Below are 13734 nucleotides of genomic sequence, written 5' to 3'. Positions count from 1 at the left end.
CAAACTGATCACTCATTTTAGAATTTTGGAATAGAGGAGTATTAAGAATAAAAAATAATGAATAACTATTTAAAAATACATGGATGGTTATCATAAACTGGTGTACTATACTCTTGTACATAATTGAAGGGGGAGGATCCAGAGGTTATCTAAATAATCTAGTCAGAAAGAAAAAAAAAGTGTTGTTTACAGAAGATATCAATCAAGATAATATCAATATTTTAGGTTGTAATTCCACACAACAACTGCTGTTTATTAGAGTAAAAGGAAAAAAAAACTGCCGTTTACAGTTTCCAATAGATAATAATAAGGATCCATACAGAGATTCACAAAGACCACAACACAGAAACTATGAACAACCCAAATAAGGGTAAGGGTAAAAACCAAGAGTTACAAGAATGACCAACACTGTCCCATATCCCCCATAAATCAAGCAAGACATTACATTTGAGCAAACATTATCCAGAGAGAGCTATAACCAACCAAACCAACTGCACCAAACTGAAGACACAGCTTTCAACGTGATCATCAAAAACAACACTCATCTAGTACACAACAGCAACAAAGCGCTGTCAAGCTGCATATATGAACAAACAGATAAGTCATACTCTCAAATTAACTTCATAAAGGACAAATGATGTAAAACTGAACCTAAAAAGATTTCATGTAATATAAATTCATGTTTCAAGCAGAAATAAAAACTCCATAGATTATTCTTGTTTAGTCGTAAATTGGAGAAATAAACCGACTATTTATGCACATTAAGGAAAGCTTGTATTGTGACACAATATTTCCTCCTAATTTTTTATTTTTTTTTTGGCTTTCACCACCAGTTTAATCTGGTTCGGAAGTCAGTTCTGGCATCAAGTGATTCCAGCCCCCTCCCGATCGCAGTTGCGGGGGATCGAACTGTTGTCCTCCCTACTAAGTTCAGTGCCAATCACCACTGAACCAACTAACGATTGGTATTTCCTCCTAAACTTTGATAGATAGTTTGTTAAACCAATTGTTAATCAAAGTTCTGGAATAAAAGCTTGGCATAAGAATACCAAATTTGAACAGATAACTCAAATATAAATTCTTAATTAAGCAAAGAAAAGAACGAAGTTTGCATCATATTCAACAAAGAAGAGTCGGTCACATCAGAAAAATTAGCATTTTAGCTATATTTGACCCTTGATTTTATTTTGATCTAATGGTTCAAGGTCACCTAAATTTGAAGTGAAACATGAAATTAATGAAGACAGGAAGCGGAATTCAATGAAAAAAGAGAATCTGACTCTACTCATTCTAGTCTTTATTGTGTTTCTAACAGGAATTAAAAATTTGCTTGCACATTAAAAAATCAAGAAAAATAAATTCTGAGCAACATGAGATATAGCCAAAAGGTACACATGGTAGTCTAAAATTTTGTAGTTATTCAGAACATCTCTAGTACAGAACATGATAGCGGACATTGATCTAGCCGGTGTAAGTTTTATTTTATGGCCATCTACAAGGCTACACAAGTCACCGTGTTTCCTATACAATTAGATCGAGCCATGGTTGATGTTAACATAAATGGAAACTACTTCAAGTAGTCTAGGAAGTTGTCTTTGTCTCGCTAATGCAGACCCCAGTGAAGAGTATATGATTGACAAATGCTTTGTGTATTGCTGTTCTCCCTAAATAATAAGGGTTATGCATTTAGAACTTCCCGCACCAGTACTTATGTTAGTAATGGTGAGTTGGCAGCGTATGTTATTATTTATCCAAGGCCAGTGATGTAAAATGGGAAGTAGTTTTCGAGTTTTAGTTCAGAATATAGGGTTTTTAATTCAAGATTATTTACTATTTGGAGATTTTATCCTATCTCATTTCAGTAAATAAAAAATAGCATTAACTTATTATGATGTTTGGTTATGTTAGGTCCACAAATAAACCAATGTTAAATCATCGACACCAGTGTAAACATTAGATTTTTTTCTACATTATTATAGTATCGAAATTTCATTTTCTATTAAGAGAATCTGAAACCATAACCAGAGGAGTACTCCAACCCAGAGGGCATAGAAGTGATCTAGGATTCTTGTTTTGCATTGCACCGGATTTGGTATCATCGGGGATAATTTTGATCTAGCGACTACACTATTGTTCATGGCCACGGTTTTCATGTCCTTCACAATTTTCTCAAACAGTAGCACCTTGCAAAAAACAAGAGGATCTAATTGGAAAGGTTTGAACTGCATTGGTCATCTATACTTCCCCACCAACAATCACTTTTTTCAAGAAGGCATTCTGTGACTAGGTTTGCTGTCCTTCATTTTCCATGCTGCAAAGTTTTGCAGCAACCAAATGTTGGATACAACCCCACATGCTACTACCAATTCCTGTGTGTGCAGTAAACACCCCTTGTTGCATGAGTGTTGACCAGCCACTGACTATCACATCTGTATTGATCATTAACCATTTGTTGATCTTCCATAATATCTCCTTCGTTCGTGTTTTTGGGCCTCCTGGTCTTCTTGGTCTTGGTCCTGGGTATGGCTATGGATTTAATTTTGGGTTATCTCATCTCATTTTAACTTCTAAAACCTCAAACAAAGCATACTTTTAGCAAACTCGGGGTTAGAGAAAATTGTGTTGGCCCTTAAGCTTTCAATTCCTGATATACTCGCTTCATTCTTCACCACTTTCCCTTGGCTAAAAACCAAAAATAATTTCCTCGTCTTTTCATGTATGCAATGCAATAGCTTTGAGTTGCCTTACTTGCCGCTAAGTGTAATCATTCTCAGATAGCAGTCAAACAAAACAAAAATGGTATAGCGGGATAGTAGTGACCGACGGGGAGGGTGAAAATTGACAGCACAGGGGAATCAAAGCGAGGTAGGAGAAGCCCTAACGTTGTTTTGGTGTTATGAAATTGCAAAATACCTAAAATACCCCACAAAAAGCCCTAGCATTTAAATCTTAATTTATTTCCCAGAATTTTCAATCTTATTATGAGGTGTGTCTGACGCTATCTCGCCTCTGGTGTGGTTAACTGGTGGTGGTCATGGTAGAATGACCTGGCAGATTTTTTTAAAACCGCCATACGCAAATTGTGAAGGGATGCCCGCCACGGTGGTGTCATAGGCCACAATGACTTGTTTATATGGCTTATTTTTAGACCTCCACCATCCACAAAACCGTTGCAACAACTGTTATTTCAGCCACAACCGCCATAGTGGCAGATACGTCAAACTGCTAAACTACTGTGTGTTCTGTAGTGATGAAGCGCTGCTCCGCTTTTAGCTTCTACTAGTTACGTGCTATTATTGCGTGGTTCCATGTTATAATCTTTGAGTTCCACGTGTACCTTGAGTAGTTTATCATTACCATTATTGCTAACAAGGGTCTTTGAGCTATTTTACCCAATTTTAAATTCTTAATCCTCATAAAAAGCGCACTTTCTCCAATCTTGAAGCTTACCTAATTTTCTTACTCATAACTTAGGATTTTAGCAAATTGTGTTAGCTCCAAAGCATTCAATTACTGCGAAATTACATTGCTTGATTCTTCTTCACTTTTCCCTGGCCAACAAACAAAATAGAATTCCCTAACTTTTCTTATTAGCTCTAGCTTTATCGATTCCTAGTTTGCTACCTTCTAGATTGTATTATGATCTTTGACACATTCTCTTTGGGACCAAATTATGATCTTTGACTTCACATTGTATCTAAGGTAGTTTATCATTACCAATATTTGTGTTGAGCTGTTAGCTTTGTTCTTTATCTTTGTTTCATTTGATTGCATCCTACATCCCTAACTTTTTATATATTATACATCTCTAAGGATTTCAAATTCACGAGTCTACTTAATCTCTTGAAATCTCCATAAACTCAGTTCATAGACTCAATGCATAAACTCGTTAGACTTATTAATCAAGCAAACCAAAACGACACAGTTTAAATATTTTGTAAGCAACAAGTGAATTAAACACATCACTTTAGGGATAATAACCATTATGTTTCATGAAATTCATTCAATCATCTTGAGCCAATCAATGCAAATCAATGCGAGTCCATGTGATTCTACTTGAGCATCGTACCATTCTATCGTATGAATCAACTTTACAATCATGTAGGTATGATGACCAATCCATCACAAATATTTATATCATATAATCAAGCCAAAATTCCTTAAACCTAGAAAAGGTCTCATCATGACATTTACTATTTCTCTAAAATGTTGATTAATCTATCAAACATGACAATTAAACAAAATCCCTAAGCCAAAGCTATCAAACATAAAACAAAATCAAGACACAAAAACAATCCTCTAAATCAATCTAATTGTAACAAAAAGAGAATTAGAATAGAATGATAAAAAAAAACATACCAGCCTTGGAAGAAAGAACCAAAATCGGAGCTTTCATTATGATCATGACAATGATGTTGGACATGGTGACAATGATAATTAGGAGGAGGTGGAGGAGGAGGATATCCATCATTGAAATAGCCTTGATAGCTTTCGTATTGAGGACGAGGAGGAGGGTAGGTTGTTCCATAACCAGGTGGGAGTGGAGGAGGGTAGCCTTCATAGGAAGGTGGCGGTGGTGCTGATGGATAACCAGGTGGCGGTTGTGATACAGGGTAGCCTTGTGGTGGATATGGAGATCCGTAACCTGGAGGTGGATAAGGGTCTTGAGGTACTTTCTGGTAGTTGCTCATTTTGTGGGATTTAGGGTTTGGATTTTGGAAGAGAAGAGGGTTTCAGAGAAGGGATGATGAAATCATGAAACCACCTTTTTTGTCTCCTTGTTGTCTATGCGTTGGACGATATATGAAATTCAGGGACGTTTTTGGAACAAATCACCTAATTCGTAACTCATTTTTGTTTTTGTTTTCGTAACTAATAGGTTAAAGATTTGTCTCGATAAGTGTGTTTTTTAAGAGCAATCAATATTTGTAGAAGGTAAATCGATTCTTAATAATGCTCTTATTGCCATCGAAGTGCTCCATGCTTTGAAGAGAAAAACTATAGGGCACAGAGGAGAGTTAGCACTAAAGATTGATATTGACAAAATTTATGATAAAGTGGACTAGGGCTTTCTCCGCGGAGTTCTGACTAGAATGAGATTTGGTGACATTTGGATACGTTGGATAATGATGTGTGAAGCTCTGTCAATTACTCAGTACTCATGAATTATGACAGAGTTGGACCGATTATACCAGGTCGTGGGTTGCGACAAGGAGACCATCTTTCTGCTTATTTTGGTACCGGAGGGCTTGATCTTATTCACCAGGCGGTTGGGAGGGGTGATGTTCATGGAGCAAGAATTTGTGGTGGCGCCCAGAGGTGTCTCACCTTCTGTTTGCGGATGATTGTTTCTTGTTTTGCAGGGCAAGTCTAGCAAAGGTAAATCATCTTATGAGCATTCTACATACTTATGAACTAGCCTCTGGTTAGGAAATTAATTTGGCCAAATCCGAAGTATTTTTTAGTCGCAATATGTCTCCTGCCGATAAAGAAGACTTATCCTGTATACTTGGTGTCCGACATGTTTTAGGAACAGGTATATATCTTGGTTTGCCGTCTATGATAGGAAGGAGTAATAAAACAATATTCTCTTACATCAAGGATTGTATCTGGAAGAAAATGAACTCTTGGAGGAGGAGAGTATTGTCTAAGGCAGGTAAGGAGGTTATGATAAAATGTGTGCTTCAAGTCATCCCATTATATATTATGAGTATGTTTATCCTTCCTTCCTCACGCATATAGAGTTCGATCATGAGATAAATAAAATTTAGTTAAGAACTATTCTTATCAGTAATCAAATTTGGATTCTCCTAAATAATTTATTTTTAGAAAATTTGCAGTTTATTCGACGTTTCAGTTACTCATATCATTTATATATTTTGTAAGCTAAAGAACATAAAAGGTGAATGAGAATTACATTTTTTGAGTTGAATATATATTTTTCGACCTATAAAATTATTGAATATATTTTTGAGTTAAAATTATTGATTTTTTTGGTCATATATAAAAAAAAAAATTTCATCTTGTGCAAATTGGTATACATTTAATTTTAATTCCTATTATTTTAGAGACCAATTTGGTTATCCGGGAGTTCTTGGTTGTGGTTTGTTGATGTATCGAGTGAAGCCTTGCAGCGTCGCTTCGTCGTTGGTGGTTTCAATTTTGTTGATTGGTGTTTGGTTTACCTGTTCCCGTTACCCGGTTCTTTCTTAGGTCTGCTGAGATCTGCAGGTTTCAGTGTTTTCGGGTTTGCTTCCGCGTGACAGAGGATTTGGGATCATCTTTAACTTTGTTCAAAGTAATATATTGACTCGAAAGGGTCATTTGCCTGCTGTGATTAGTCATAGGGGGTTGTGATACGTGTTTTTGGCCGTGTTGGCGGTAAGTTCATTCACCGTTTCATACCTCAATGAACGCAGACACTTCATTTTTTTTTTGTTATTTAGTTTCGCTCCCGCACGCGGGTTCACTGGGTAGCGCTTGATGTGTCTATGTTGTTTTGGTTTTTACATGCTAGGATTGGATCTAAAACCACTCGTAGTTGAAATTAATTGTATTATCTTTAGTTGCTACAAGAAGATTAACTGAGTTAGGTTGATGTCCCTCCAGTTTGTTGTATTATCTTTTATTTTCTTTTTAATATATTTGGATAGTGCAGAGGGCTTCCTCTGTGCTTCTTTTGCCTAAAAAAAATAAATTCGACACTATATTAGGAGTTGAGATATCTCTATTTTTAATTATTTTCATTTCTTCAATTACTAATTTTTAAAAATATTTTACAATGTATAAAAGTAATTTAACTTTTTCATAAAAAAAAAAAAGTAATTAACTTTATTTAATATCACATTTTTATATTTATTTTTTCAAAACTATACTACAGTTACAGTATAATGGATAAAATGAAAATAATCGAAAATCCGTCAGCAGAAACATTGTCGACTTATACACCGATGATGACGCGGCTAAGCAAAGAAAGAAACATAGTCGGTGAAATTGGTTGAACTCTGTTCCAACACTGTTCCCTTAAACGCGTAGGATACCCCTTAAAATCAAACAACCATTTCTATTTTCTATTCAACTTCAACCTTTTTCTTAATCTAATCTAACTACTATCTCTTCCTCTCGCATCGCATTCAAGATGAACAACAACAATAACAACCAATCACTTGATCATGAAAATCCATTTGCAACACCAACACCACCGCCATCATCATCATCATCACAAAATCCTGCTACAACAACTGAGAATTGGGGAACACACATGATGGGAGCACCAGCTGTACCAAGTAGTCATCCAGACAACAAAAAAGCAGCTTTACAAACTCCTTCTACTCATGAACAACAACAACAGTCTCAGGTTCAATATTATCAACAAGATCATCCTTATGTTCAACACAGTCCTGTTCAAAAACCTAGCAATAGTCCCATGGAATCAATTCTTCATATGTTTGATTCTTGGAGTAAAAAAGCTGAAGCCACCGCCAACAACGTCTGGCACAATCGTAACTTACTCTCCTATTCCACTTCATCTTATATATATGATTTCAAACTTTAACCAATTTCATTAATTCTTCTTTATTTAGATTAGATAGATTAATATCTGTTTTTTTTTATATTCAATTTCATATTTATAAACTACTTATCGGGAGGGATGGCTGGAACCACTTGATGCCCCAAACCATTAAACCGGTGGTAAAAACCAAAAAATATTTATAAACTACTTAAACCGCTAATTTTACCGAATATTACCAAACACAGTGCAAATTGAATTCGTTAGTTTATCCAGCTATTTTTATTTTTTCAAATATAGTCATACTAGTTTTAAGAGAATTGTGAAATTCTTTAGTTCTAATATAGTAGCATCTTACAATTTGGTATTGAAATTGAAATTAATAATTTTAGATTAATATTTATAATTAAAAATTCTCTATATTAAGTTAGTTTTTTTTGAGACAATTTAATTTTGAAATTATCATGAAGAATTAATGTGTTCTAGTATTTTCAATTTCCAAAACTATTTTTGAATTTTGTAAATTTTATACCCAATTTTAACATTGTATATCCTATCTAAAGGAGTAGTAGTTTGGCGTAAAGTCCTTTGATGATATTTCGATTGACGGTGTGATCACCAGAATCAAAGTGAGCCGCCGTGATTTTAAATTTCTACACTTTGGAGCGTTTACAAAATCATGGTGCCATTGTGATTCTGTCTAACTCACAGCTTATCCAAACTTACACTTAAAAGGTTAGCTAAATCTTCGAATTTTATATGACTTTCTGTTACTACTGTGATTTGCAGTTAAAACAGGCCCTTCAGTATCTTCAGCTGCAATGGGAAAGATGAATCTTACTGTAAAAGCAATATCAGAGGGTGGATTTGAGTCACTTTACAAACAAATATTCACTACCTATCCAAATGAGAAGCTGAAGAAGACATTTGCTTGTTACCTTTCAACAACAACAGGGCCTGTTGCAGGAACCCTTTACTTGTCTAATATTCATATAGCATTTTGCAGTGATCGCCCCTTGAGTTTCACTGCACCCTCAGGCCAAGAGACTTGGAGCTACTACAAGGTACTCCATTTATTATATTTATTTATCAACATTCCTTGTCAAAATTAGTTAAACTAGATGGATAATTCATATAAAATTCTTTATATGGCGGGATAATTGTTAGAGCGCCACAACAGATGAATGAGATATATTCTAAAAGTGGTGGGTTGATTTCAATTTGTTTTAGTGGAGGTTGAATTAGACTCAACCCAAATTTTAAGATCATATTAAAGTCTATATTTAAGATGATATTAAAGTGTATATAAAATTCGTTGGATCATCTATTATCAGGTCACCACTATTGGGTCTCTCGAGTCACACACTAGATGTCTAATCTTAAGCGTGACGAGTGTTAAGAGTCTCACATGGCCACATTGGATGCGATACAAGTGGTTGATAGTTCTCACCTTACAAGACATTTTTTGTAGGGATTGAGTTAGACTCAACCTAAACTCTTAAACTTAGCCCAAATTCTAAGAATAATGATAAGAGAGTTCAATATATTATATATCCCTTAGGGAGAGTTTACTGCCTATTTTGAATTCTACAAGACCCGAGAGATTAGTAACTGCAGTAACCGCAAAGGATGCGGGAAAAAATCCTACCATCACGTTTCTATATATAAAGTTGTATTAACACTTAAGCAGTTAAGCTACATAGTCATTAAACTATGAAAATTGAAATGAATGTTCATATGGTGCATGAAATCTGACCTGTTTTGTTTCATAATAATAGGTAATGGTGCCTTTGGGGAAGATTGGAACAGTTAATCCTGTGATCATGAGGGAGAATCAATCAGAGAAGTATATCCAGATTGTGACAGTTGATGGGCATGATTTCTGGTTCATGGGTTTTGTTAATTATGACAAAGCAGTAAAGAACCTATCAGAAGGTGTCTCACATTTTGTTGTACCAGGTGTAGCTGTACCATCAAGTAACTAGTTCTTGAGCTTGGAATTTTCTCCATTTCTCTTTAGAGTGTGTTTGTGATTGTTTCAAGTTCTTGATTAAAAAGTAGTATAATTTTGTATTTTGTGCATTGAATCAGTAGTTGATTATCTAAATTATTTACCGGCTGGTGATTATCTAAATTTTGTAGGGTGTATCAGTATGACAAATTTCATTACTCTACCGTTAATATGTGATATTTGTTTTGTAAGGTGGGGATTGCCTCTAGTTCATAAAAACTTAAAGGTTGTTGACATTAGTTATTTCCTTACCACTATACTCCTAAAATGTAACATCGTTGTTTATGGATTGTTTTTGCAAATTGAGCTTTTTCTTAAAGAGTGTGTGTTGAATGAGTAATTCGAAATTTTAGCGGATTTGAAATTATAACCAAATCAAATAATTTGTAACATCTCGACTTTAATTAATAGAAGAATATTAATTGGAGGTAATTATTAAGGATTAATTGGAAATAAATGATTAATTCAAAGGACACAGTTCATCTTGGTGATAAGTGAAGGCTATAGTTGGAAATTGAGTAACTTTTCCGATTTGTCATATAAGCCAAAAGAGTGATAGAAACCATTTGTCAATATTTTCCTTTATTCCAAACTTCTTTCTCTATCACGTGTTCCCTCTCTCACGACTCTTCAGTTGAGACTCTCCACTCACCTTTCTTTTAAGATGCTTTCTCTCCCGACCCCCGTGATTCTTTTATACTCTCCAATATTCTAATTTTGTCCTTGCAGAAAAATTCGGTTCGCAGAAATTAAATTTTTTTTAGTGCAAATTCAGAGTAAATTTCGGTTTTTAGAAACCGAAATTTGTTTTCCAGGAAAAAAAAAACATCGGTTTTTGCAAACCGAAGTTTTTCCAAGAGTAAAATGGAAAATTCAGAGTATAAAAGAAACAGGGGCCGGGAGAGAAACTTTTAACCAATAGAATCACATGCAATAGTAGAGAAGTATTCCCTTAGTCAGAATAGCTACATATCCCTTTTCTTTCTCACGCCTACAAACAATAAGCAAGAAAACGCATGACATGATCCACTTAGCCTGTCAGCAAGTAGGTCGGGCCCGGGGGGCCAGGTGCCCAGGTTATACAAAGGGCTCGGCCCGGCCTGGTCCACTTAGCCCGACTCGATAAGGAAAAGCCTACATGGCCTGATCCACAAATTCTCATAGTATTTTTTAAAAAATAAAATAAAAATAGATTCAACTAAATTTATGTTATATTTCTCAACTAAATCTCCAAGAAGGTAATTCGTATCCCTATATTTTCTCTCATGATCTCTCAAACAACAATGTCTACCCTTCGTCAATCATATATGTGTTTACTCTTGTTTCTCCCATTTCTTATCCTCTACAATTAATATTTTGATGTTCAAACATCATTTCTCAATTTTATATATTTGGCTACGTTATGTAGCCGAGGGCAAGAAAATTGTAACATCCCAACTTTTTTAATAGATAGAGGAATATTAATTAAAGGGAATTATTAGAGATAATCGGAAATAAGTAAGTATAACTCATCACATAAATAATACATCATGTATTTTTTTTTTACACATTTACATCAAGTCTTTTGACAACCGCATATATTATTAGTTTATTACTTAAGGGCAAAGAAAGAACCAATGTGGGACCTTACCCACATCTCCATTATAAGTATAGTTGTCAAATGACCTATCTCGGTCCAGCTCAGTGGGTCAGACAATATATATGGGCTAGCCCGACCCATTCCAATTATTATTGGGGCACATATTTATAAGCCCGGCACAGCCCGTACGGGCCAAGTGGGCTAATAGGCCGATCCGACCCATTTTATTTTATTTTCATTTATTCGATCTTTTTTAAATGACTTTGATGTATTAGTTCCTCATAATTATCAATTTTATTGAGATATAATTGTATGTGTAAATAATTTTTACATCAGCACTAAATATCAATTAAACTCAAGTTTGATTCTTATAAAAGAAATTAAATCAAATTAATAAGTTATAAACTAAATTTTTAAATTTTTTTTTGGTAAATATGACCTTTTTGTTATGCTAACACATATAACTATATTTTTTTACTTTTCAATTAAATGATTTTTTTTTATGTTTTTAATTGATACATTATTTTTACAAAAATGATATAATTTTTTCGATAATGGATCAACCCGAAACAAGAGTATATCTTTTGAGAGATATCTTTTGGTACTGCAAATCTTATTAGAAGATATTTTTTGATAGTGCAAATCTTACCGGAGGTTGAAATATATTTTTCGATAGTGTAAATTTTATTGGGAGATATCTTTCGGTCGTATTTTTTTCAAGTGCAGACAAACTTAACTATCGAATAAAAGTCGATAAATGCGTGCGAATGCACGGGTCTTTTAATAGTTTTTTATAAACAAAGATTTTATAGATAACAAAATTTGTAGGAAAATGAAATAGCAATTTCTAAATAAATAAAGAGAAAATAAATAACTCAAAGTCACAATCTTTTAAGATTGATGTATAACATAGTAGAAAAAGGTAATTCCTAAATTCAAATCCTAGTGTCATTTATTCTGCAAAAGTAGTAAACATTTTCGTAAGATAGTGCAGCAATAGAATAGTGACCTCATAAGCAAGAATTGATTAGGAAAGCTATTGCAATTGTATAGTAAGTAATAAAATTAAAACAGAGATATGTTGCTCTTTTTTTTTTTTTTAAAAAAGTTGATGGTTTATAAGTACCACCAACTTATTTACAAAGAAAATACTACAATTGCTGCTGCCAAGGATCGAACCCCTGACCAACAGCCTACACCCGCTCAGTCAGCAAGTGCCAACTTCAGTTACAATGTAAAATTCTGATAACCACACTGAAATAAACAAAAAGAAGAAAAAAAAACATTAAATACTTTATCCTTCAAATGAAAGAAGGTTTTGTTTATGAATTACTATGTTACGATAAAATCTATATGTTATAACACCAAGATCCTTAATTATTTGAGTATTTAAATCGAACCAAATTAATTTACCTTCTCCGTCTTTTTTAGTGAAGAACATATCACCCTTCTTTCCCATTCCAACAAAACACCCGAGAGAAGGTAAAGGCCCTACAATGAAGATTTTAGTCCATGATTCCTTTATCCCGAGTTCACCCAAAATTGAAATGTGAAATGTAGCTGTCTTATTGTGCTTTAAGATCAAAGCAATAGAACCATTTAATAGCACCAAGTGACTCCACACCAAAATGTAATCTGAAATATCATCATTCATGTCCGACGGTATTGGTGTTGTTATGAAAACCTCATTGCTCTAGTCAAATGACAACAAATAACTTTCATTATGTGTCTTACTTTTACACATCCAATGAGAGAGTCCATCCATGTACAATTGTACATAATTCATCCGCTCATTAGGCATATCAACATCAAGTTTTCTCCACGAGTTACTTCTCAGACTATATATCTCCCAAAATCCTTTGTAAGATATATTAGCTTGTTCATTATTTGCTACATGGTACAACACTCTATAATCACAGGGTCATAACCAAATCCATTAATATTGAATGCCTTCTCACTTCCACACTTAACAGGTCTTGGAATGAACTTAACTTCCTTAGTTGATGGATTCCACAATATAATATGCATTGCCATTACACAAGACAGACATAGAATTCCATGAACACTACCAGGACTTGAAATATTAAAACCAGAATCATAGTTTGTTTTTAGCCGTTTTATGGAATTTATTCTGACACTAGGCCAATCTAATTTGACCTCAAACTTCTCACCAAAAATACAATACAATACAAATATGTCCTTCCAATAACCAACGTCCCAAGTACTAATTGCTGTATGTAGAAGGATTGACGTATCATCATAACAAGGATGATCTTCTGTTAATAAATAGTTGCGGTACATAGTCATGAAATAAGGGTTATCAAATAAGAGGGACCATGATTTACATACACATTCGAATCGCTTCAAAGATTTAATAGACAATTTTGATAGAATAGAGAAGAAAATATCATTAGGTATATGTAATGTTTTCATTACCTTTACCTTGTGATCATTTGTGGCAACCACATCGACGAGTCTATCCATCTTATAATTAACTTCACGACTGAGTTTTATAGTAGTATGAATTTGAAGCAGCAATTAACGAAGCGGCCGGATATGAGACTGGGTATCAAGAAAACCTAAAAAAGTATCGTTGAGTATCTACTTACTTCTACTTAAGGAGTGTGAAATAAT

At 34.2% G+C, this 13734-nt stretch overlaps 2 protein-coding genes and 1 pseudogene across 2 annotated transcripts; 1 reads left to right on the top strand and 2 right to left on the bottom strand.

Moving 5' to 3' along the window:
• Positions 1–235: 235 nt before the first annotated feature.
• LOC123888135 (cysteine-rich and transmembrane domain-containing protein WIH2) lies at positions 236–4837 on the bottom strand. Its single transcript, XM_045937096.1, has 2 exons — positions 4360–4837; positions 236–577 (listed from the first exon to the last, which is right to left on the bottom strand). Exons 1-2 carry the CDS (start codon positions 4689–4691, stop codon positions 529–531), a joined length of 381 nt encoding a protein of 126 aa, XP_045793052.1. The 5' UTR covers positions 4692–4837; the 3' UTR covers positions 236–528.
• Positions 4838–6923: 2086 nt separating this feature from the next.
• On the top strand, positions 6924–9806 carry LOC123888134 (GEM-like protein 5). Its single transcript, XM_045937095.1, has 3 exons — positions 6924–7502; positions 8300–8574; positions 9289–9806. The coding sequence occupies exons 1-3, from the start codon at positions 7139–7141 to the stop codon at positions 9493–9495; spliced, it is 846 nt and encodes a 281-aa protein (XP_045793051.1). The 5' UTR covers positions 6924–7138; the 3' UTR covers positions 9496–9806.
• Positions 9807–12529: 2723 nt separating this feature from the next.
• On the bottom strand, positions 12530–13623 carry LOC123888133 (annotated as a pseudogene).
• Positions 13624–13734: the final 111 nt, after the last annotated feature.

This window comes from Trifolium pratense, linkage group LG6, assembly GCF_020283565.1.
Source record: "Trifolium pratense cultivar HEN17-A07 linkage group LG6, ARS_RC_1.1, whole genome shotgun sequence".
Classification (NCBI taxonomy): domain Eukaryota; kingdom Viridiplantae; phylum Streptophyta; class Magnoliopsida; order Fabales; family Fabaceae; genus Trifolium; species Trifolium pratense.
The sequence above is the reverse complement of the archived record's forward strand: the minus strand, read 5'-3'. Positions and strand labels throughout refer to the sequence as shown.